The sequence below is a fragment of the Stomoxys calcitrans genome, chromosome 2 (genome assembly GCF_963082655.1).
Source record: "Stomoxys calcitrans chromosome 2, idStoCalc2.1, whole genome shotgun sequence".
In the NCBI taxonomy this organism is placed as follows: Eukaryota; Metazoa; Arthropoda; class Insecta; order Diptera; family Muscidae; genus Stomoxys; species Stomoxys calcitrans.
The window spans coordinates 85,034,988-85,058,906 of NC_081553.1; the positions used below are offsets into that span (position 1 = coordinate 85,034,988).

Consider the following 23,919-nt stretch of genomic DNA (forward strand, 5'->3'; position numbering starts at 1 on the left):
GTGCTACATAAGGACCATACAACAGGTTCAGAGAACATGTTGTCTTGGCATAGGCGGAGCGGTGAGGACCACGCCCACTAGAGCCTGGAGACTATTCTAGATATCCAACCCATTGACATACAGATTAAGTGTGAGGCAGCCACTGAGGCTATGAGACTTAAGGCGATGGGAGAATGGATTGAGGATGGAAGCAGCTCATAGCATCACGGTATAATCGAGGCGACGATAGGAAACCTTGAAGGAAGGGAAGAGGTTTCCGATCGGATACCTGAGATGAACCTTGAAGTCAAGTGCGAGGCACTGCTGCCAGCGGCACAGTCTTGGACTGACGAACCCTAGTATTGCCATCTGCATCTGGATCAAAGCTATAAGACAGAGTGGGCCTTGGGGTCTACATTGAGAGCCTACGGACTGAGATCTGTTTTAGACTGCCTGATCATAATGCGGACCTGCAGGCGGAGATCCGGGCGACCACGGGATGCATGAGGTGGTGTGGTGCTAACGCAAGGACGTCGAATGTGAACATCTTTACCGACAGTAAAATTGCCATAAGGGCAATAACAACCAGGACGGCTAGGTCACGAACAGTCTTGCAGTGTATGAAGGAGATTAACGCGTTTTCTGAGGATGGCAAAACCCGCGTCGTTTGGGTGCCGGCCATAACGGAGTAAGGGGGAATGAGAGGGCAGACGATTTAGCGGTGAAGGCCAGAGGACTGCCGTCAATAAACTTGGGTAACCCCGAAGCCTTTCGCATCGACGCAGTCCGAGTTAAAGTTGTGGGCGATGAATGCGCATGCAACATTGTGGAACAGCGAAACGGTCGGTTGGACGGCGAAAATCGTATGGGTGGATCCAGATCGTGAGGCTATTACTGAAAGGAAGCAAGAAGGAGGTCAGTGTAGCTATTGGTATCATAACGGGACACATGGGCGTTTCGAAGTTTCCAGGTTCGTGTAGTCTTCTTCACATCCTTCCACCATACCTGTGCTCCATATGTCGGCATTGGTCTCACAATACCCGTGTACATCCATTACATTATCTTCGGGCTGACTCCCCATTTTTTACCGAACGTCCTTCTGCAGGAGTAGAAGGCGCACATGCTTTATGACACCTTTCCTCGGTGACCCTTTTCTAGAAAAGTTTCGAATCGAGAGCTAGGCCTAGGTATGCCGCCACCTTTGACACTACAAAATGGTCACGTCTGAAGACAGGAGTTTGAAATCCGGTATCTTATATCTCCAAGTTAAGAGCACCAGCTCCGTCTTAGTAAGGTTAGTTCTCATCACTTATTTCATAGCCCTCTCGATAACATTCACAGTGATCTTTCCATAGTCTCGCTGATTGTCGACAAAACTTTGCCTCGAATCAATAGGATGACACAGTCCGCATAAGCGATCATTCTCACGCCGTCTCCGTTGAGATTCAACAGGACTTTGTTTATCACTAGGAGAATCGGCGAGAACACTGCTCTTTGCTGCGTTCCCGCCTTTTGACCACACATTCTTCCAAATGCAAAGCAAATTTGGCTATGAAAATTCCGTTAAGCAACAGGGCCCAACTTCTCACATATCAGTGATAAGAGTCCCACTTTTTATAGACGAGCCCGAACGACGTGCCGCAGTGCAACACTCCTTTGAGGATAAGTTTTTCATGGTTTCTATGCACGGCATAGTACCTCACAAATGTCGGCAAACTTTGGAGGGGAAAACCCCCGCTGAAAATCTTTTTCTGATCTTTTCACCAGTATTAGAACTAAAACGTTCAGCGTCATAGGCAGACACGCTAACCTCTGCGAAATTTTCATTAAAATGCTGTTCTTAGAGAAAATCTTTTCTTTCGAGCAAATTTCATTAAATTTTTGTCTTTAGAAAAAATTTTATAGAAATTTTTTCTTTATAAAAAATTTCAAATTTTGTCTTTAAAGGAAATTTCATTAAAATTTTGTCTTTAGAGAAAATTTCATGGCAATTTTGTCTTAGAGAAAATTTCATTGAAATTTTATCTTAGAGAAAATTTCATTGAAATTTTGACTTTAGAGAAAATTTCATGGAAATTTTGTCTTTAGAGAAAATTTCATTGAAGTTTTAACTGAGATCGTTTGCATCTGTTTTTATTAAAGCTTAAAGTTTAACATCGCTATTCACAAAACTTAGTGTAGCTTTGAAATTGGTTTATTTGGCAGATTTTCTTTATGGAAATGTCAAATAATTTTTGTTTTTGTTTGAGTTTTGGTGGAATGTTTGGAAATGGCGCATTCCAATTTTTTTTAGTTACCTACCAAATGCTTTTTTTTTGTTTTTGTTAAAATCTTAATTTAAAATATTGCAAAATCATTTGATTCATATTTACTTACTTTACCAAACGTTCCTGCTCATAACGAGCAATCCAAACGGGCAGTGTCATACCCAGACTTGTTGCATGACGTAAAAAATAAACCATGGCTCTTGTGTTCTCATCCTTTGGGGTTAAGTTATTGTGGTGAAGGTTGTTGAAATACATGAAAAAAAAACAAACAAAACAAACACCAAAAGAAACAATTCAATGAACAACAATGCAAATAAAGGATATATGTACAATAGTAAAGAAACACACAAAAAAGCAAACAATCAGAAAAAAACGATTTATGAAGCACAGTGGTTTTAAAGACAACATTTTGTGTGGAAAAATAATCAAGAAGAAAGTTTTTATGACAATATAATAAATTTTCTATAAAATTAAACTTTATACCATTTTATGGAGAAATAAAATTTCTAGGAAATCAGACTGAATCAATTAAAAAAAAAAAAAAAAACAATTTCACAATTTTATATACGAAAAAAAAATTCGAGGAAATTTCCGGAAGAAAAAATATTGTCGAGAAAATTTTGTGTAAAAAAATGTCGAGAAAATTTTCTAATAAAAACAATTTCGACAAAAGTTCCTACAGAAGAAGAAAAGAATTATTAAAAATTTTCTGTTTTTTTTTTCTTTTATAAAAAAATTCTAAGAAATTTCCTTTATAAAAATGTCTAGCAAATTTTTTGCAGAGAAAAATTTTGTAAAAACAAAATTCTTGAAAATTTTCCCTAGAACAAATGTCGACAAATGTTTTTTTAGAAAACAATTTCGAAGGAATTATTTATAGAAAATTTTGAGAAAATCGCGATCACTTGCGCTATGCATTTTGCATATCACATTTTTGCCTTGATTTTTAAATGCTTTTTTATGCCCCCACCATAGGCTAGGGGTTATATTCATATAGCCATTCCGTTTACAACACATCGAAATATACATTTCCGACTCTATAAAATATATATATTTCGGATCGTCGTAAAATTCTAAGGCGATTTAACAATGTCCGTTTGTGTGTCCGTCCGTCTGTTGAAATCACTCTACAGCCTTCAAAAATTGAGATATTGAGCTGAAATTTGGCACAGGCACGTTTTTTAACGGCATGAAAATTAAGTTCTTCAACGGGCCAAATCGGCCTATGTTTGGAAAAGGCTGTCATAGAGACCGGTCAGCCGATTTAGGATCTGAAAACTGCACTTATTACCCGATTTCGCTGAAATTAGAATCAGCAAGTTGTTTTAAGCCTCCCGTCCCGAATATGGTTGAGATAGGACTTTATTTAGATATGGCTTTGATATAGACCGATCTTCTCATTTGGAGTCTGAAGCCCATAAAAGCTTTATTTATTACCCGATTTCACTGAAATTTAAAACTGAGAGATGCATTAAGACTTCCGACATCCGACCCAAATATGGTTCAGATCGGACTACATTTTGATAAAGCTACCATATGGACCAATCTGCCGATTTAAGGTCTTAAGCCCATAAAAGTTTCAAATATTATCCAAATTCGCAGAAATTTGGGACAGTGAGTTACGTTAGGCCCTTCGATATTCTTGTCTTTTTTTTTTGTTGCAGATCAGTTCAAGCTTGGATATTGCTGCCATATAGACCGATTTCTGGATTTCGCAGAAATTTGGATCAGTGAATTGTGTTGGGGCCCTCGTCATCCTTGTTTTATTTGATTCAAAACGGTCCAGATTTGCATATAGCTGCCATATAGACCGCTCCCTTGATTTGCAAATTTGCCCATGAACATTCCATTAAGGAACAGGGGCAAACTTCTCGCATGTCAATGAGTGCTCTGCGATTTTAAGTTTTAAGGGGCCTCCTTTTTATAGCCTAGTCCGAACGACGTGCCGCAGTGCGACGACTCTGTGGAGAAAAGCTATCAGGACGATATTCGACACAAAGGTGTAGAGGTCTATCAAAACTCACTCTATATCGGGAGGTCGGTCTATATGGCAGCCATATCCAAATATGGCCCAATCTGGACGATATTCAATAAAAAGGTTTAAAAGGGTACCAAAAGTTGTTGTGCCAAACTTCATCGAAATGAGATTAAAAATGCTCCTTTTATAGCTCATTACACTATATCGGGAGTTCGGTCTATATAGCAGCTATATCCAAATATGGTTCAATCTGGACTACATTTTACAGGAATAGGTAGGGGTCTACCAGAACACACTATGTCAAAATTTCATAGAATTCGGATAATAAATGGATCTTTTATCATTTCAATACCCTATATCGGACGGTTAGTCTATAGGGCAGCTATATCCAAATATAGTCCGATCTGAACCATGCTTCACAGAAATGGGTAGGGGACTACTAGAACTCACTGTCCAAAATTTCGTCGCAATCGGATGAAAAAATTATCAATTTATTGCCTCACGACTTTAAGTCTGGCGATCGGTCTACATAGCGGCTATATATAACTAAAATCCTACTTTATAAGATCAGAAGGTCAGGTTTATATACAAAGAATTAGAAATCATCAAAAATTCCTTGCAAAATATTTGAGCACCCAAGATTTCCTCAAGTTTATAAATAGAAAAATAAATACCCAAAAAAGGTACTTATTGGGTATTGAACACCCAAGATTTTCTCAAGTTTATAAATAGCCAAATAAATACCCCAAAAAGGTACTTATTGGGTATTTACCCGATATAAACCCATCTCTAGTTATGTCGACTTGAGAGCACTGTGCTATTCTGCACAAAAAAACGATAAACAAATAATCCAAAAGAGCAAGTGTAAAGCACAACAAATAAATGCAAAATACAACACAACACAGCACTACAATAAAATAATACAAAGCAAGCATTGCATTGTTGTTAAGTAAAAGAAAAAAATATGGTATTTCAATTGTTTTTTTTTTCTTTTTTTTTTTTTTTGCCTTGGCTCATACAAGTAAATGCATGCATTTTTAAGATTTAAGCAGCTTAACCTGATCTCGAAAGTCACTGCGCCAGCCCGCAATAAAATGTGGTGCATTAGGTCCAAACAAAGCTCCCAGGAATATGCGCTCGAATGTCTTTTCACATGCATAAATTTCCTCTGAAATGAAAACGAAATAAAAGAAGAAAAAAAAAACCAAAACAAAACATATGAGTAAGCCAGATATAATGCACATAAGAATGTTAAAGAACAAGATATGAGTTTATTGTTTGCCAGATACCATCATCTTCAACATATGAAATAATACATGAAATTCTTATACATATAGACATACACATTATTTTGAGATAAAAATGAATTGCTGCACTTTGGGAACATCAAAACGTATGATGATGATGATGATTATTATTTCATTTGCATACACTCGGGCGTATACGTACTATGGCACTAAATCGCCTAGGAACACTCATACGCCAGGGCGAACTGTACGATGTTGAATAAATTGCGGCATAAAAGCTCATTAGTTGACACTGCGAGCAAAGCAAAACAAAACAAAAAAACACTTTCCGTAGTCAAGTTGTGTGTATGAGTATGTGCGACATTTGTATTCACATAACGAAACTGGGATTTAGCCCTTAAGTCCACATCCACATCCACATCCACATACATACATATATGACATGTACATACGCTAAGTGTAAGTATTTTAGTAATGAAAATATAAGGTTTATAATACCCTACACCAGAGGAGAGTCGTAGGTGCACCATGTCATTGGGAAAAATTTAGTCAACAAATTTTATTTTCAGGCAATTATCTGTAAAAAAATTATTCAAAGCGGCAAATCATGATTAAACAAGTACAAGCGTGCAAAGTTCGGCCGGGCCGAACCTTGTATACCCTCCACCATGGATCGCATTTGTCGAGCTCTTGCCACGGTATCTCTTTTTAGGCAAACGGAAACAAAGGATAAAAAACGAATTGCAATGTTATTGGAACTATATCAAGTTATGGGTAATTTCGGAATATAATTGAATTGAATATTGGAGACCATAGTAAAAGTCATTGTGTAAAATTTCAGAAAAATCTAATAACAATTGCGCCCTCTAGGGGCTGAAGAAGTAAAATAGGGAGATCGGTTTATAGGTATCAGGCTATAGGCCGATTTAGACCATATTTGACATGAATGTTGAAGGTCATGGGAGAAGCCGTTGAACAAAATTTCAGCTATATCGGATAATAATTGCGCCTGATATAGATGCCATATAAACCGATCTGGGATCTTGACTTCTTGAACCACTAGTCAAGAAGTCAAGATCCCAGATCGGTTTATATGGCATCTATATCAGGTTATGGACCTGTTTGAACCATACTTAGCACAGTTGTTGAAAGTCATAATAAAACACCTCATGCAAAATTTCAGCCAAATCGGATGAGAATTGCTTCGTCTAGTGGCTCAAGAAGTCCATATCCAAGATCGGTTTATATGGCAGCTACATCTGGTTATGGACGGATTTGAACCATATTAACAGAGTTGTTGAAAGTCAAAACAAAACACTTCATGCAAAAATTTAACCCAATCGGATAGGAATTGTTAGTGGCTCAAAAAGTCAAGACTCCAGATCGGTTTATATGGCAGCTATATCATGTTATAGACCGATTTGAACTATTCTTAGCACAGTTGGTGAAAGTCATAACGAAACAGCACATGCAAAGTTTCAGCCAAATCGGATAATAATTGCGCCCTCTAGTAGCTCAAGAAGTCAAGACCCCAGAAAGACCCAGACTCGGCTATAAAAAGGAGGCCCTTATCATTCAGCTTAAATTTGAAACATATATCACTCATTGATATGTGAGAAGTTTGCCCCTTTTCCTTAATGAAATGTTTATGGTCAAATTTGCCCATTGTTCATGTCTTAAAATTTTGTCATTGAAATTTAAGATTAAGAAATATTTCATTTAAATTTTGTCTTTAGAAAATTTTCATTGAAATTATTTCATTAGAAACAATTTCATTGTTTTAAAAAAAAAATTCTTTTAAATTTTGTTTTCAGAAAAAATTTGATTGAAGTTAGAAAAAGTTTGATTAAAATTTTGCCTTTACAAACATTTTAATGAAATTTTGTCCTGTCTTGTCTGAGGAACTGGAAATTTCTTTTCTCCAAGACGCATTTAACAAACTCTCCTTTGGATGTTGCATTCACTTGGTCATTAAGCTCGACTTGGAAAACAATGAAACGAAAATTGACTCACATGACCGGCTGTTAAAAGCCAACCAGATGAACAAGATGATAGTACACCCTGAGCACGGGCAACTTGGAAGACGAAAAGCTCGTCTCCAAAACAAAATCCAACACATGTGTGGTGGTCATGTTGACGCCGGGAAGCGGAACTTGCCACGTTGACAAGGGAATAAAATGAAGGCAATGGCCATAGAGAGGAGTTTGGAGTTTGTTTGAAGATATATTGCTCAGTGAAAAGCCTACAGTGAACAGTCTGGTAGTAGTAGTTGAGATTTCACATAGAATTTGAGCTTATGATCTCGACTATAAGTACGATGAACAACAGCCTGTGAACTGTAGGCCGGTCAGACGGACGGACATAGTTCACGATGGTGCCGATGGGATAATGGGGTGACATTTGTCCTACCTTGTCTGAGGAACTAGCAATTTCTTTTCTTCAGGACTCATTTGACAAACTCTCCTTTGGATGTTGCATTCGCTTAGCCATTAAGCTCGACTTGAAAAACCATGAAACGAAGATTGAAAATATTTATTATAATTATATGGAGGCGTTACTAACAAAATGAAAAGATTTTGAGGAAAACTGCGCTTTAAAGGGTGCACCCCTTAGTTCTGAGCCCAGAAACGAGATTCCGAAGTCCGTTTCTAGGGCCCCTCGATTCCCTCGGTAACATGGCGACCCAAAATGACCCCTCAGAGAGGACGAACTCCCTTTTGTTGTCGTAGGCGCTATTCAAGGACTGCTGCGTGGATGTGGCAATCCCATTTTAATGCCTTCAGGAGTATATTTAATTTGAGCTCTATTTACATCATGTGATATCTTCATCAACCTCCTTCTCCTCTTCATCCTAAATTTTGGATAAAAATTAAAATTGGAAAGAAAGCACCGCAGATAACTATAATTTAATTGTTCTTTGCGTTTTTATAATCTACTCCTTAATACCTTTCATTTGGTATCCATATTGACTAGTGTTAAAGGGAGTCCAAAATTCTCAAGATCCTGTAGGTCCTTCCCAGGTACAATTTTTATACCCTCCACCATAGGATAGGGGTATACTGATTTCGCCATTCCGTTTGAAACACATCGAAATATAGATCTGAGACCCAAGAAAGTATATATATTCATGATGGTCTTGCCATTCTATGTCGTTCTAACCTTGTCCTTCTGTCTGTCTATCGGTCCACCTATCTGTCGAAAGTATGCAAACTTTCGAAGGTGTAAAGCTAAGTACTCGAAATTTTGCCCAAGTACTCTTTACTAGAGAAGTTCGGTTGGAATGTAAGTGGTCCAAATCGGTCCATGTTTTGATATAGCTGCCATATAAACAGATCTTGGATCTTGATTTCTTGAGGCTGAAGAGAGCAAAATCATTATCCGATTTGGCTTAAATTTTGCATGAAATCTTTTGTTTTGACTTCCAAAGCTATGGCAAGTATTGTTCATATCAGTTCATAGCCGGATTTAGCTCCCATAAAAAATGATCTCCCGATTATACTTCTTGATCCTATAGAGGGTAAAATTCTAGTCCGATTTGGCTGAAATTTTGTACAACGACTTCAGCTGCAACCTGCAACATGTGGGTCAAATATGGTCTGTATCTGTTTATAATCTGATATAGTTCCAATATTAACCGTTCTCCCGATATTGCTTTTTCGGTCCCTAAAGGGCACAATTCTTATCCGATTTGGCTGAAATTTTGCACAATGCCAACATCCAAACTAAGTATGGTCAATATTGGTCCATAACGTTACATGGCTTCAATAGCTTGGGCATTTTTATCCATTATCCTTTGTTTGCGTATAAAGAGATACTGGGCAAAGAATTTGAAAAATGCGATCCATGGTGGAGGGTATATAAGATTCGGCCCGGACGAACTTGGCATGATTTTACTTATTTATTTTATCATATTCGTTATCTACTCGCTAATATCTTTTATTTGATACCCATATTACTTAGGTTGAAGCACCTCACCCCCATTATTTAATGGTGGATATAACTTACTTTACTTTAATTGGCTATGACAGAATGTTTGTTCCACTAGCCGAACGTAGAATAGGGTTCCAAGCGCCTCGATCTTCGGCTCTCATTCTTAAATCTCTAACACCAAGTTTCGAGGTGTCTTCCACCACTTGATCTTTTCATCGGGCTTTTGGTCTTCCCGGTTTGCGTGTACCACCATGTTTGCCTTCAAAAGACTTCTTTGCTGGAACTTCTTCATCAATTCTGACAACATGACCTAGCCAACGCAGCCGTTGTATTTTGATGTGTGTAACTATGCTATCGTCGTCATACAGCTCCTACAGCTCGTGGTTCATACGTTGCCTATATTCTCAATGATGGGTATAAAACATAGCATTTTTAAGTGCCCGGAATCAACTCCAGAGTCGGAGTCGAGCAAATTGCCTGGAGTCGGAGTCGGAATCAAGTCAAAATTGCTCGACTCCGCAGCGATGATCACAACAGACGAAAACGTCTCAGGGAGTCTGATGGCTGCCACTTAAACTTAACCACAAACTTAACTTTACATAACCTGATAAAGCTGCCATATAAACCGATATTGGATCTTAACTTCTTGTGCCCCTAGAGGCCGTAATTCCTACCCTAGCTTTGACTTTTAACAACTATGCAAATATGTCCCAAATCGATTCTTAGCTGCCATATAAGCCGATCTTGGGCTGAAATTGTGCGCAGTATAGTCCAAAAAGGTTTATAACCTGATATGGCTTATCACCGTTCGCCCGATTTGACTTCTTGAGCTTCTAGACAGCGGAAAATGTTTCCTTTACAATTTCAAACATATTCCTATCAGGCTCCGTAGTGTTTCACAAAGCCGTCTTAGCACTTGCCACAAAAGTTCCTCACATTCTCAGCTCCTTTTCAGCTCTTATGTGCCTTTGACTCAAATTGAAATGTTACTCCTCCCTTAAGAATTGAAATGAATGTTCCTATATGCACGGTAGTTTATAAAAATATTTGCAATGTATTTTTTTTCTGTTTTTACTCAACAAGGATTCAAATGCTGTTGCTGTTGTGATGCTGTCAGCATGGGAAATACATTTCCATACAACATCCTACGGCTGTTGTTAGATGGGTTGTATGGATTCCCTTTGGGGGCTGCATAACAAGAAATTTCCATAAAGTTGTTGTTTTTCTCGCGCCGTGCAAATAATCAGGATAAAGTTAAATTATATATGCACACTTGTCTCACTGTGTAGTGTATGGCTACGAGTGTGTGTGTGTGTGTACTCAAATGTGTTTATGTGTGTCTAGATTAACTGATACTGATACGGTAATTATTCATAATTTAATGTGCTATTATCTCATCGTGCTCTCGTTTTTGTATCAAGATATATGGGGCAATTTTAATTAGATTCTCATTTCGAGCTAAGGCCTCACACCCAAGGCTGGGGTGTGTTGAAACCGAATCACATTCAAAGAAAATAGGGAGGGAAAGCTAATACGCACATGTATTTAAATTATGTTTTCAAGGAAGTTCTTATTTAAAGTTCAAAGAAATGGATAAGAGTCAATTAGTTCGAATAGATTTTTCTAGCTTCTTTATGTCTCTGGCTTAAAAACTAAGTTTCCTATAAATTTCTAAAATAGCCGTGAAAAGATTTTTTTAATCCAAAAAAGAAAGGGTAAACTTGAATTACTAAGTTAAGCAATAATAGAACAATGTTTGTGCATTTTTTTAATAACAGCCCCATTTTGGGATTTAAAATACAAGTTTATGTTTCTGAAGTACCAAATTGAAAACTTGCAATTCAAAAGAAACTTCACCACTGCTTGCTGAGTTTAAATAATTTCAATACAATTTTCCTTCACATGGCAACAACTGTGCTAATTACGGTTCAAATCGGATCACAACCTGACATAGCTGTCATATAAACCGATCTGAGGTCTAGACTTCTTGAGCCTCTAGAGGGCGCAATTCCTATCCGATTTGGCTGAAATTTTGCATGACGTGTTTCGTTGTGACGTCCAACAACTGTGCTAAGTACGGTTTAAATCGGTCCATAACCTGATATAGCTGCCATATAAACCGATCTTGGATTTTGACTTCTTGACCCACTAGAAGGCGCAATTACTATCCGATTTAGCTGAAATTTTGCACGAGGTGTTTTGTTATGACTTGCAACAACTGTGTCAAATATGGTTCAAATTGGTCCACAACCTGATATAGCTGTTATATCAACCGATCTGGGATCTTGACTTCTTGGGCTCAAAGGGGGCGTAATTATTATCCGATGTGGCTGAAATTTTGTACAACAGCTTCTCCCATGACCTGCAATATACGTGTCAAATATGGTCTGAATCGGTCTTCAACCTGATATAGCTCCCCTATAAACCGATCTCCCTAATTTACTTCTTGAGCCCCTAAAAGGCCCAATTCTTATTCGATTTGACTGAAATTTTACACATAGACTTCTACTGTGGTCTCCAACACTCAATTCAATAAGTATAGCAATTATTTTGTTTTATTCTTAGTTTGTCTAAAAAGAGATACCGGGAAAGAACTCGACAAATCCGATCAATGGTGGAGGGTATATAAGATTCGGCCTGGCCGACATTAGCACGCTTTTACTTGTTTATTTAAAAACCAGTAAGGAAAGGCAAAAGTCGGGCGGTGCCGATTTTGTAATACTCTACACCTACCCTATAAGTACAATGTGGGAGCTTTATCCAACACTGAACCAATTTTGATGGATCTCGCAAAATTTGGGCACGTTTGTGTCAAAAAATGCGCTTGCAGTGGCTTTAGAAGTGAAAATCGGACGATATACAAATATGGCAGCTATATCTAAGTCTGGACCGATTTCTATGAAATTCCCCAGTAATATCGAGAGTCATAAGAAAATCCTTCCTGCCAAATTTCGAGTGAATCGGTTAACAAATGAGCGCTTTATTGCAATATTTCTCAAAATCGGACGAACATATATATGGGAGCTGTATCTAAATTTGAACCGATTTCGAGATAACTTCTCAGATACTGTGGCAGTCGTCCAGGAAAGCGTTGTGCTAAATGAAAATCGGGCGATATATATATTGGGTTGCCCAAAAAGTAATTGCGGATTTTTCATATAGTCGGCGTTGACAAATTTTTTCAAGCTTGTGACTCTGTAATTGCATTCTTACTTCTGTCAGTTATCAGCTGTTACTTTTAGCTTGCTTTAGAAAAAAAGTGTAAAAAAAGTATATTTGATTAAAGTTCATTCTAAGTTTTATTAAAAATGCATTTCTTTTCTTTTAAAAAATCCGCAATTACTTTTTGGGCAACTCAATGTATATATATATATTAATATTATATTACTGGAAATCGGTCCAGATTTATATATATATATATATATATATATATATATATATATATATATATATATATATATATATATATATATATATATATATATATATATATATATATATATATCGAAATCGGTTCAAATTTAGATATAGCTCCCATATATATGGGACCGATTTCCAGTAATATCGAGAGCCATAAGAAAATCCTCCCTTCCATATTTCCTGATAATCGATTAACAAACGACCAATTTATTGCTAGATTACTGCAAATCGGACGAACATATATATGTGAGCTATGTCTAAATCTGAACCGATTTCGAGCAAACTTTAAAGACGTTGTGAAAGTTTTCAAGAAAAGCGTTGTACAAATTTTTGGGAAGATTGGTCCATAAATGCGCTTGCAGTGACTCTAGGATAAAAATCGGGCAATATATATATATGAAAACTGTATCTATCCGATTTCCATGAAATTGAGAGTCAAGAGAAAATCGTTCCTTACAAATTTCAGGAGGATCGGTTGACAAATGACCATTTTATTGCATTATTACTGCAATTAGGACGAATATAAATATGTGAGCTATATCCAAATCTGAACCGATTTCTATGAAATTCATTTTTAATATCGAGAGTCATAAGAAAATCTCTCCTGCCATATTTCGAATCGATTAACCCATATTGATACCCATATTGTCCTTATCGGTCGACTTTCGATTTTGGGTGGTGTTTTTGGGGTAACGGTGGAGAGTCCGCCCTCTTCCGTTATCAATATATTATAAAGCCTATTCCTACTTCCTGACCATATTCATAATCTACTCCCGAATACCTTTCATTTGAGTCCCATATTGTCATGATCGTCAAATAAACCTATTTTAAGGGGCTTTGGGGCTAAGGCTGGCCCCCAGGCACTTGGACCCAACTTTTATTATGAAATTCGGACTCTACTCTTGAATACCTTTCATTTGAATACTATATTGTCCCGATCGGTCCACTTTGGGTAAGGGGAAGGGTCCGTCCCCCCTCATATTGTCCTTATCGGTCGACTTTCGATTTTGGGTGGTGTTTTTGGGGTAACGGTGGAGGGGCCGCCCCCTTCCGTTATCAATAAATTATAAAGCCTATTCCTACTTCCTGACCATATTCATAATCTACTCCCGAATACCTTTCATTTGAGTCCCATATTGTCATGATTGTCAAATAAACCTATTTTATGGGGCTTTGCTGCTGGGGCGAGCCCCCAGGCACTTGGACCCAACTTTTATTATGAAATTCGTACTCTACTCTTGAATACCTTTCATTTGAATCCTATATTGTCCCGATCGGTCCACTTTGGGTAAGGGGGAGGGTCCGTCCCCCCTCATATTGTCCTTATCGGTCCACTTTCGATTTTGGGTGGTGTTTTTTGGGTAACGGTGGAGAGTCCGCCCCTCTCCGTTATCAATAAATTATAAAGCCTATTCCTACTTCCTGACCACATTCATAATCTACTCCCGAATACCTTTCATTTGAGTCCCATATTGTCATGATCGTCAAATAAACCTATTTTAAGGGGCTTTGGGGCTGGGGCGGACCCCCAGGCACTTGGACCCAACTTTTATTATTAAATTCGTACTCTAATCTTGAATACCTTTCATTTGAATCCTATATTGTCCCGATCGGTCCACTTTGGGTAAGGGGGAGGGTCCGCCCCCCCTCCTGATATCAAAAAATTATATTGCCTACGTTTCTTTCCAGACCAACCTTCATAATATGTGAAAATTTCAAGGTAATCGGTTCAGCCGTTTTTGAGTCTATACGGAACAAAAAAACAAACCGACAAACACAAATTGATTTGTATATATAAAATAAAGGAGCTATATCCAAATCTGAACCAATTTCTATGAAATTCACCTGCAATGTCGGGAGTCATAAGAAAATCCTTCCTGCCAAATTTCGAGAGAATCGGTTGACCAATTACCATTTTATTGCAATGTTACAGCAAATCGGACGAACATATATATGGGAGCTATATTCAAATCTGAACCGATTTTGTCCAATTTCAATCGGCTTTGTCTCTAGGCCGAAAAACAAGTCCATACCCAATTTCAAGACGATGGGATGAAAATTACGACCTGTAATTTGTACACATTTTAACATGGACAGACGGACAGACACACGGACATAGCCAAATCGAATCAGCAAGTGATTCAGAGTCCATCGGTATACATATCAATGTGGTCTATCTCTCTTCCTTTTGGGTGTTACAAAGAAATTCACTAAATTATAATACCCTGTACCGCAATGGTGGTGTAGGGTATTACAAATGCTTTTTAAACCAACACAATTTCAAACCTTTGGCATTTCAAACTTCCAAGACTTTCCATAAAATTGTTTTTTAGCTAGTGGCACTGTTTTTTAAAGTTCTAAAAAATAATTCTACGAATTTTCTTTTAGAAATAATTCATATGGTGATGCAAAGATGGTTTTTTACATTTTCACAAATTCTCCGAAAATTATGATGAAGGACAAAAAACATCATAACATACATATCAACATTTGATATTACAACAGCAATGCATCAACCAGCCAACGCTCAATGCTATAGCAGGAAATAAAAGGATATGCGTTACATTCATGCATACATTCATCTGCATTTATATTTGAATGCATAGAGCAGCAAGCGCGCATAATGTTATTGGCCATTGAATACGAAATCACATCGAAATGCGCGTTAGGTCGTTTGCTGACAGCATAAACAAACAGTTCGAGGCTATGAATATTTATGTGTAATACTGACTCACAAACCCGCAAGGCAATCCTTACATTTATGCTAACATTTAAGGGAATAATGTTTGCCAAAATTGTAGCAAAGGATGTGGCATCAAAATTTTTAAATTTTTAATCGCATTTGTTCAAGCCTTTTATTGAGACTCAAAGAAAAGAGAATATGAGGACCTCAACATGGATGATGGGTATAAAGGACAGCTATATTCAAATATGGACTCACCTGAAACTTACCAGGCATGGTGAGAAGCCTAGCTAAACTCACAATGCCAAATTTAAACGAAATCGTGTAATAAATGCCCTTTTTATGGTTCGAAGTTGGAGTGGCCAGTCCCGTTGCCTCGAAAGTGGATATCAGATTTATGAGATGAGTCGTCCCTGAAACACTTGGCCATAAAATGGATATCAGATTTGACCCCTTTTTGCCATAATCAACAAATATGTCCAGTTTGAGGGGTAAGTAGGGTGGGGCGGCCACCTATACACTTTGCCCTGAAAAATTTCAGCATCGTGGTCTACTGTAAAATTTCTTTTATTTGAGCCGCAATTCCAATTGGTTTAGGGGGAGTTTATGGGATGAGATGACCCTCAAACACTTGGCCTCAAAATTGGATATCAAATTCGTTTTCTACTATGAAATACCTGTTATTTCGGCCCATTATTGCCATTGTAGGCAAACATGGCCTCTCAATCATCCTTGTTTGGTTCCTAGAAGCTTTAATTTTTGCTTGTTTGGCATGTAGAATAAAATTAAGCTAAATAAATTTTGTATAAAATTTTAGCCAGAACCATGGTGGTGGGTTCCCAAGATTCGGCCCGGCCAAACTTAGCACGCTTTTATTTTTTTAATGTGATGCGGAGTGCAACGTTCATATTTTCTCTCCAGATGGTCGTCTTTGTCCCCTTTCCCGGAGTTAATCTGGAAAGGTGACTTTGAACTCGGGAGTCTGACAGTCAAAAACGAAATCAAGGCATCAGTCCACATTCTCTATCCCCAGGAAGCGTGATGAGTCCTCGTCGATTGATGCCGTAATAATCAGCCCATTTGCTTTTGCACAGGGTTTTGTGAATAAAACAGTGAAAATAGGCGATCCTACTACGGTTCGAATTCCGTGGACTTCACGTTTGAGAAACTATACACTTGACTCTGTCCTATCAAAATCATTCTTCAAAGATTATGTCGCTGCTGTCATCCTCTGGGCCAATGGTCCCGTCTCCGGGTGTGATCCAGACGGCTGAGAATATTGATTTGTTTTCTTACGCATGGCTTTTTCTGCCTAGAGACCTTTTTCGACCAGCAAAGCAACGCTCACATTGTTCCTGCTGGACAAGCGAAATAACCTATTCCACTCCCTTCTCCACTCCAGGTTGTGTCTTCTCAGCTCATCTGTTCCTTTTTATCCCACTGTTCCTTATTGGTCCCTCTGTTCGTTCTTTCCGACGAAACTACTTGGCAAGAGTAAAAAGTTCCTTGGTTTGTTGGATTACGTCTTTACGTCACCTCCTACGGTTGTGGGTACACACCATAGGGGGTATACTAATCTAGTCATTCCATTTGAAACACTTCGAATTATTGATCTGGGACCCCATATATTCTGGAACGTTTTGACGTTCTGAGTCGATTTAGCCATGTCCGTCCGTCCGTCTGTCAAAATCACGATAGCGGGCGAACGTGTAAAGCTAGACGCTTGAAATTTTGCACATTTACTTCTCATTGAAGTGGGTCGTTGGGTATTACTAATAATATCGGTTCAGATTTGGATATAGCCCCAATATAAACCGATTCCCCGATTTGACTTCTTTAGCCCCTAGGAGGAGCCTCAATTTTCATCAGACTTGGCTGAACTTTGGAACGAAGACTTCTGTTATGTCGTTCAGCATCCCAGCAGTACATGAGTTGAATCGAGCCATAAACAGATATATCCCCCACATAAACCGATTCCCGGTTTTAACTTCTTGCTTTCCTACAAGCCTCAATTTCAATCGATTTTTATGAAATTTGGAACAAAGACTTGTGTTATGAATCGGTCTATATACTGATATAGCCCCCATATAAACCGAATTACGGATTTAACTTCTAGAGCCCCTAGAAGTCTTAATTTTCATCGGATTTGGCTGAAATTTAGAACAAAGACTTCTGTTATGACTTTCAAAATCCCTGCCAAGTACGATCTTAGTCGCTCTATAGACTTATATAGCCCCCATATACACCGACCCCTGGTTTAACTTCTTGAGCCCCTAGAAGCTTAAATTTTCATCCGATTTGGCTGAAATCTGAAACAAAGACTTGAGTTATGACTTCCAACATCCATATCAAGTACGATCCAAGTCGATCCAACTGATTTAGCCCCGATATGAACCGATTCTTGGATTTGACTTCTTGAGAGCCTAGATGCCTAAATTTGCATCTTCCAACATTCATGCCAAGTATGATCCGAATTGGTCTGTGAACAGATACAGCCCCCATATAAATCAATCCCCGTTTTTGACTTCTTGATCTCGTAGAAGCCTAAATTTTCACCTGATTTGTTTGAAATTTGAAACCTAAAACCTATCTTATGACTTACAACATCAGTTCAAAGTTTTATCCCAATCGGTCAATATGGTGATATAGCCCCCCCTAAGTACCGATATCCCGATAAGACTTCTTTAAACATTTTAAGATTTTAAGATCAATCACTTGCCGATTTGATTGCTATAAAATAATTTAAACATAAACTCAGTTAATAAGGAAACATTTTTAGGGCAATCCATAGTGGTGGGTACCCAAGATTCGGCCCGTCCGAACTTCCCGCGCTTTTACTCATTCTTACTTTGGAAGTACCATCGCTGGACATGTCAATTGAAGTATACTCTGCTTTTGAGAATGATGTCTGCAGCATCTAATCGATCGGCAGCTTGTTAATTGCTGGTGAAAGGCCCGACATGAGATCTCGGTAGCAAGCATCGCCAGGTTCCTATTCATCGTCTCAAGATTTTTCAGGACAGGTGACTTAAATCCTAGTGACTAAGTTATGATCTTATTGTTAGATTGAGAGAATCTGATTGTTCTCTTTCAAGTGGATGGACTGCTGAGAAGTAGGGATCGGACCTTCAGATTGATTAGTTGTAGATGAACAGGTCAGACGTAGTGTCAGTGGACTTTCTACTCATTGATGTTTTTATACCCTCCACCATAGGATGGGGATCAGTTTGTTACAGCTGCTTGATACAGTCCTTTTTTACATCCAAACAACATATTCTTACACCATTTCCCTTTTTATTCGAACTCTTTGTGCTTATAATTTTCCACAATACGGCCAACTAGCATATACACAAATGTAATGTTTTAATAATTAAACTTGGCCCATATAACTGAGATAATTTGTATTTAACGCATACTTGTATAAGATAAATAAGCATAACAAACATATTTACAAACACTCAGTACACATTTATGTGCAACAAGGATACTCACCTAGTAAAACCACAACAACCGCAGAATCCCGGACGCCCCAGTCCCAGCAAGTGCGTAATGCAATGTACAAGATGTTGTGGTATTTGCCCATCAGGCATACCTGAATGGTGGTGGATATGGTGTGGTGTGTGGAGAGAGGAAGAGAGGAAATAGAGAACAAACAGCATTTAACATGGATTACAAAAGGAGGCATATGAAAGCATGTATTGGGCAAGTGGGTATTGTGTTGTTCGTTCAGATAAATGGATAAAATAAAAAAAAAAACATTAATTGTGATTAAGAAATCCAAAAATTAGGCCAAGTTTTAATGGCATAATTTGTAGCTAGCTAGATCTTTTTTCCGTTGTAAGTTGTTGAAGTGTTTGTATACCCACCACAGATAGGGGGTATATTCATTTAGTCATTCCTTTTGCAACACATCGAAATATCGACCCGACCCTACAAAAGGATATATACTTCGAATCGTCGTAAAATTCTAAGACGATTTAACTATGTCCGTGTGCCTGTCCGTCTGTCCGTCCGTCTGTCAGTCCGTCCATCTGTCAGTCCGTCTGTCCGTCCGTCCGTCTGTTGTAATCACTCTAGATCCTTCAAAACTTGAGACATTGAGCTGAATTGAATTGAATGACACAGATACGTCTTTTTGATGCACGCTGGTTAAGGTCTTGAACAGGCCAAATTGGACCATATTTGGATATAGCGGCTATATAGACCAATTTTTCGAAAAAGGGTCTAATGCCCATAAAAACTTTATTTTTCATCCTATTTTACTGAAATTTGAAACAGTGTAGTAGTTTAAGGCTTCCCAACAACTGACCCAAATATGGTTCACATGGGACTTAAATGGGATTTAAATATAGCTCCCATATAGACCGATCTCCCGATAAAGGGACTGAAGACCATAAAAGCTTTATTTATTACCTGATTCCACAGAATTTGCAACAGTGGGTTATTTTAAGCCTTCCAAAATCTGACCTAAATATGGATTAGATCGGTTCATATTTAGATATAGCTGCTATATAGACCGATCTCCCGAAAAAGGGTCTGAAGGCCATAAAAGCTTTACTTATTACCCGATTTCGCTGAAATTTAAAACAGTGGGTTATTTTAAGCCTCCCGATATCTGACCTAAATATGGTTCACATCGGACTATATTTGGATATAGCTGCCATATAGACCGATCTCCCGATAAAGGGTCTGAAGGCTATAAAAGCTTTATTTTTTATCCGATTTCGCTGAAATTTAAAACAGTGGGTTATTTTTAGCCTCCCGACATCTGACTTAAATATGGTTCACATCGGACTATATTTGAATATAGCTGCCATATAGACCGATCTGGGGTCTTGACATCTTAAGCCTCTAGAGGGCGCAATTCTTATCAGATTTGACTGAAATTTGGCATGATATGTTTCGCTACGACCTCCAACAAATGTGCTAATTATGATTGAAATCGGTCCATAACCTGATATAGCTGTCATATAAACCGATCTGGGGTCTTGTCGTCTTGACCCTCTAGAGAGCGTATTTTTTATACGATTTGGTTGAAATTTTGTACAACGGCTTTTCCCATGACCTTCAACATACGTGTGAAATATGGTCTGAATCGGTCTATAGCCTGATACAGCTCCCATATAAACCTTCTCCCCATTTTACTTCTTGATCCCCTAGAGGGCGCCCAAACACTTCCTATTAGTGTAGGTCGGTTGGAATTGTAAATGGGCAATATCGGTCCATGTTTTGACATAGCTGCCACATAAACCGATCATGGATCTTGATTTCTTGAGCCACTAGAAGGCGTAATTCTCATCCGTTTTGGTTGAAACTTTGCATGAGGTATTTTGTTATGATTTCCAACAACTTTGCTAAGTATAGTCCAAATCGGGCCATAACCTGATATAGCTGTCATATAAACCGATCTGGAGTCTTGACTTCTTGAGCCTCCAGAGGGCGTAATTTTTATCCGATTTGGTTGAAATTTTCTACAACGCCTTTTCCCTTGACCTTTAACATACGTATCAAATATGGTCTAAATCGGTCTTTAGCCTGATACAGCTCCCATATAAACCGATCTGGGGTCTTGACTTCTTGAGCCTCAAAAGGGGGTAATTTTTGTCAGATTTGATTGAAATTTTATACAACGGCTTTTCCCATGACCTTCAACATTCGTATTAAACATGGTCTGAATCGGTCTTTACCCCGTTACAGCTCCCATATAAACCATTCTTCCCATTTTATTTCTTGAGCCCCTAGAGGGCGCCAAATTCTTCTTCGAATTGGCTGATATTTTACACAATGGTTTCTACTATGGTCTCCAACATTCACTGCAATTATGGTCGGAATCGGACCATAACTTGATATTGCTTCAAAAGCATAGCAATTCTTTTCTTTTGTCCTTTGTTGGCCCTAAAAGAGATACTGGGAAAAGAACTCGACAAATGACATCCATGGTGGGGGTATATAAGATTCGTAAAAAGTAGCCAGCATTGGTAAGGGTATAACCACCGCTCAACATTTTTTCTGGTGTTTACGCTGGGCTTTGGGCCATAACCACCTGAGATTTGGGCCGTTACCACCGCTCAAAATTATATTATCTGGTGTTCGCGCTGAGATTTGGGCCCAGTCGTCATAGGCGGACATGCTAACCTCTTCGCCACGGTGGCCTCCTATTCAGCATAAGTAAGCTCGTAGTCCTATGTGTCCCGTTATGATACCGAAATCTATACTGACCTAGTTCTTATTTCCTGTCAATAATAGCCTAGTGTTTTCACGATTCGGAACTCCCATTCGTCGTTCTTCGGTCTATTTCGCTGTTTCATAGGGCATTACATGGGCGTTCGTCGCCCAAGTACTTAACTCGGACTGCGTTGCCCCGAAAGGCTTCGAGTAAACCAAGTTTATTTGCGGCAGTTCTCTGGCCTTCACTGCCAAATCGTCTGCTCTCATTCCTCCAGCTCCGTTATGACCCGGCAACCAAACGATGTGGATCGTGCTATCCTCAGAGAAGGCGTTAATCTCCTTCTTATACTTCAAGACTGTTCATGACCTTACCGACTTGGTTGTTATTGTCCTGTCCTGTCCTTACTCTCCGTAAAGATGTTCCCACTCGACGTCCTAGCGTCAACACCCCACCACCTCACGCATTCCGTGATTGCCCAGATCTTCGCCTGCAGGGCCGCTTAATGGTCAGGCAGTTGAAAACATATCTCAGTCCCTGGGTTCTCAATGTAGACCGCCAGGCCCACTCTATCCTCTAGCTTTGATCCATCTGTATAACATGATCTTACAGAGGACAATACCAAAGTTCTTGCAATTCAAGGCTGTGCCTCTGGCAGCAGAGTATCGCACTGGACCTCAAGTTTTATCACGGGTATACGATCGGAAACCTCTTTCATTCTTTTCCTCTGGCGTAGATACTTCTGTGATAGATCTTGTGTGGTTGATGCTGGCTATACCATCTGAAAAGCCGTCCGCAAATATCGTCCACTTTAAGACATTGTTTCGTTCTAGTGCAAGAAGATTCCAGACTTATGCTGTAAACTCTGGAGTGTGCACTGCCAAAACAGATCAGGAATTATTAAAAGTCGATGTTGCTTAAGCCTGAATCAAATAACACCATTAATATGAAAGAAGTCTACCCAGTTAACATTTTAGTTGTGACTAATTGTTTGAAAGGTTAAATTAAAAAATACATAACTTAATTAACATAAAAAAACTAAACCAAGGTTGTCTATATGTTCTTACATCGCCATTGGCATCCTTTTGATCGCGATGATAGCGGACTGCAGATAGAACAGCAATGCGAGCCACCTCATCCGCTCGCATGTTGTGGCCTAAAAGGAAAATCACAAAATAAAGTTTTCACATAAAGAAACCTCATTTTTAAAAGCCACATCACACCAATCTCAATAACTCACCATCACTGCAGCCTCCAATAATGGCATTCAAGTGATCCAAGACATCACGGCGTGAGGAGCGATCCTGTAAACCACTGCGGCTAATTTTCTCCAAAGTATCCGTGAAAAAGCATTCAAATATAAAATCCATTCTCCTGACACACAACGAAAACTTTCTTCTTCGCTCACAATAATTATTTAAATATTATTTTTCTCAAGAAAAATTAGTTTTTTCCACCATGAAACTTTTAGTTCTGTTAGCTGTGGTCTTTTCTTTCATTTGCTTATCAAACATGGGGAAAACTAATTCGAAAACATAACGAAGCCATAAAAACACTTGCTGCAACCACAACTAACAGGGATGTGTTGGTCGTTTTTTTCATTTTCTCTTTCTTTGTCATGACATAATTCTGTTGTTATTCTCATTTTCTATACACTGTTTGTCACAAGTTCTATTGAGCCATTGAACTTTTTCCAAAGATGTTTTACGAATTTATTTTATTTGTTTTTATTATTTTCTTTTTGTTTTTATCACCCCAAGATAAAATCACTTATAAAAGTATCGAGTGCGGGGAGAGAACAACAACAACATAACCACCCTACCCACATTATGAAAAAACTGTTCTCATCAAATTTCTCTTTCTCTCCCGTCTCTGCTGTGTCAACAAACTATTCTTTGTTTGGCTTTTACCAAAAATGCCGGTCTTGTTTGTTTGCCGCCTTGAAATCCAAAACAAAACTAAATTCTGTACCCAGTTGGTGTTATAAGTGAAGCATAGTTTGTGGCGCTGACATAATAGAGACCGAGTGAGAGAGAGACTTCTCTCTCGCCTCAGTGTTATTTGTTTTAAGTGAGAAGAGATATGAAATAGCCGGCCATCAACACGTAGCTTATACAGGGTGAAACGCATTATGTGTCAAATCGCTGAGAAATCGGTAAAGATGAAATATGAAATGAAAAAATAAAAAGATTTCCGTAAAACCTTTCCCAAAGATAAAATGTCAGTGATATTTTTTCTAAAAACATACC

General features: G+C 38.4%; 1 protein-coding gene across 2 annotated transcripts in view; it reads right to left on the minus strand.

Moving 5' to 3' along the window:
- Nucleotides 1–23,610, minus strand: part of LOC106087842 (uncharacterized) — a 187,128-nt gene extending 163,518 nt beyond the window's left edge. Inside the window, exons 1-5 of one of the 2 annotated variants that reach the window (XM_059363014.1) lie at nucleotides 22,911–23,610; nucleotides 22,738–22,826; nucleotides 18,997–19,096; nucleotides 5,283–5,392; nucleotides 2,356–2,459 (exon numbers count right to left, since the gene is read on the minus strand). In XM_059363014.1, the coding sequence (XP_059218997.1) occupies nucleotides 2,356–2,459; nucleotides 5,283–5,392; nucleotides 18,997–19,096; nucleotides 22,738–22,826; nucleotides 22,911–23,040 (533 nt within the window). In that variant the 5' untranslated portion in view covers nucleotides 23,041–23,610. The remainder of the gene's footprint in view (nucleotides 1–2,355; nucleotides 2,460–5,282; nucleotides 5,393–18,996; nucleotides 19,097–22,737; nucleotides 22,827–22,910) is intronic. The other variant, XM_059363015.1, reaches the window with a different exon arrangement.
- Nucleotides 23,611–23,919: the final 309 nt, after the last annotated feature.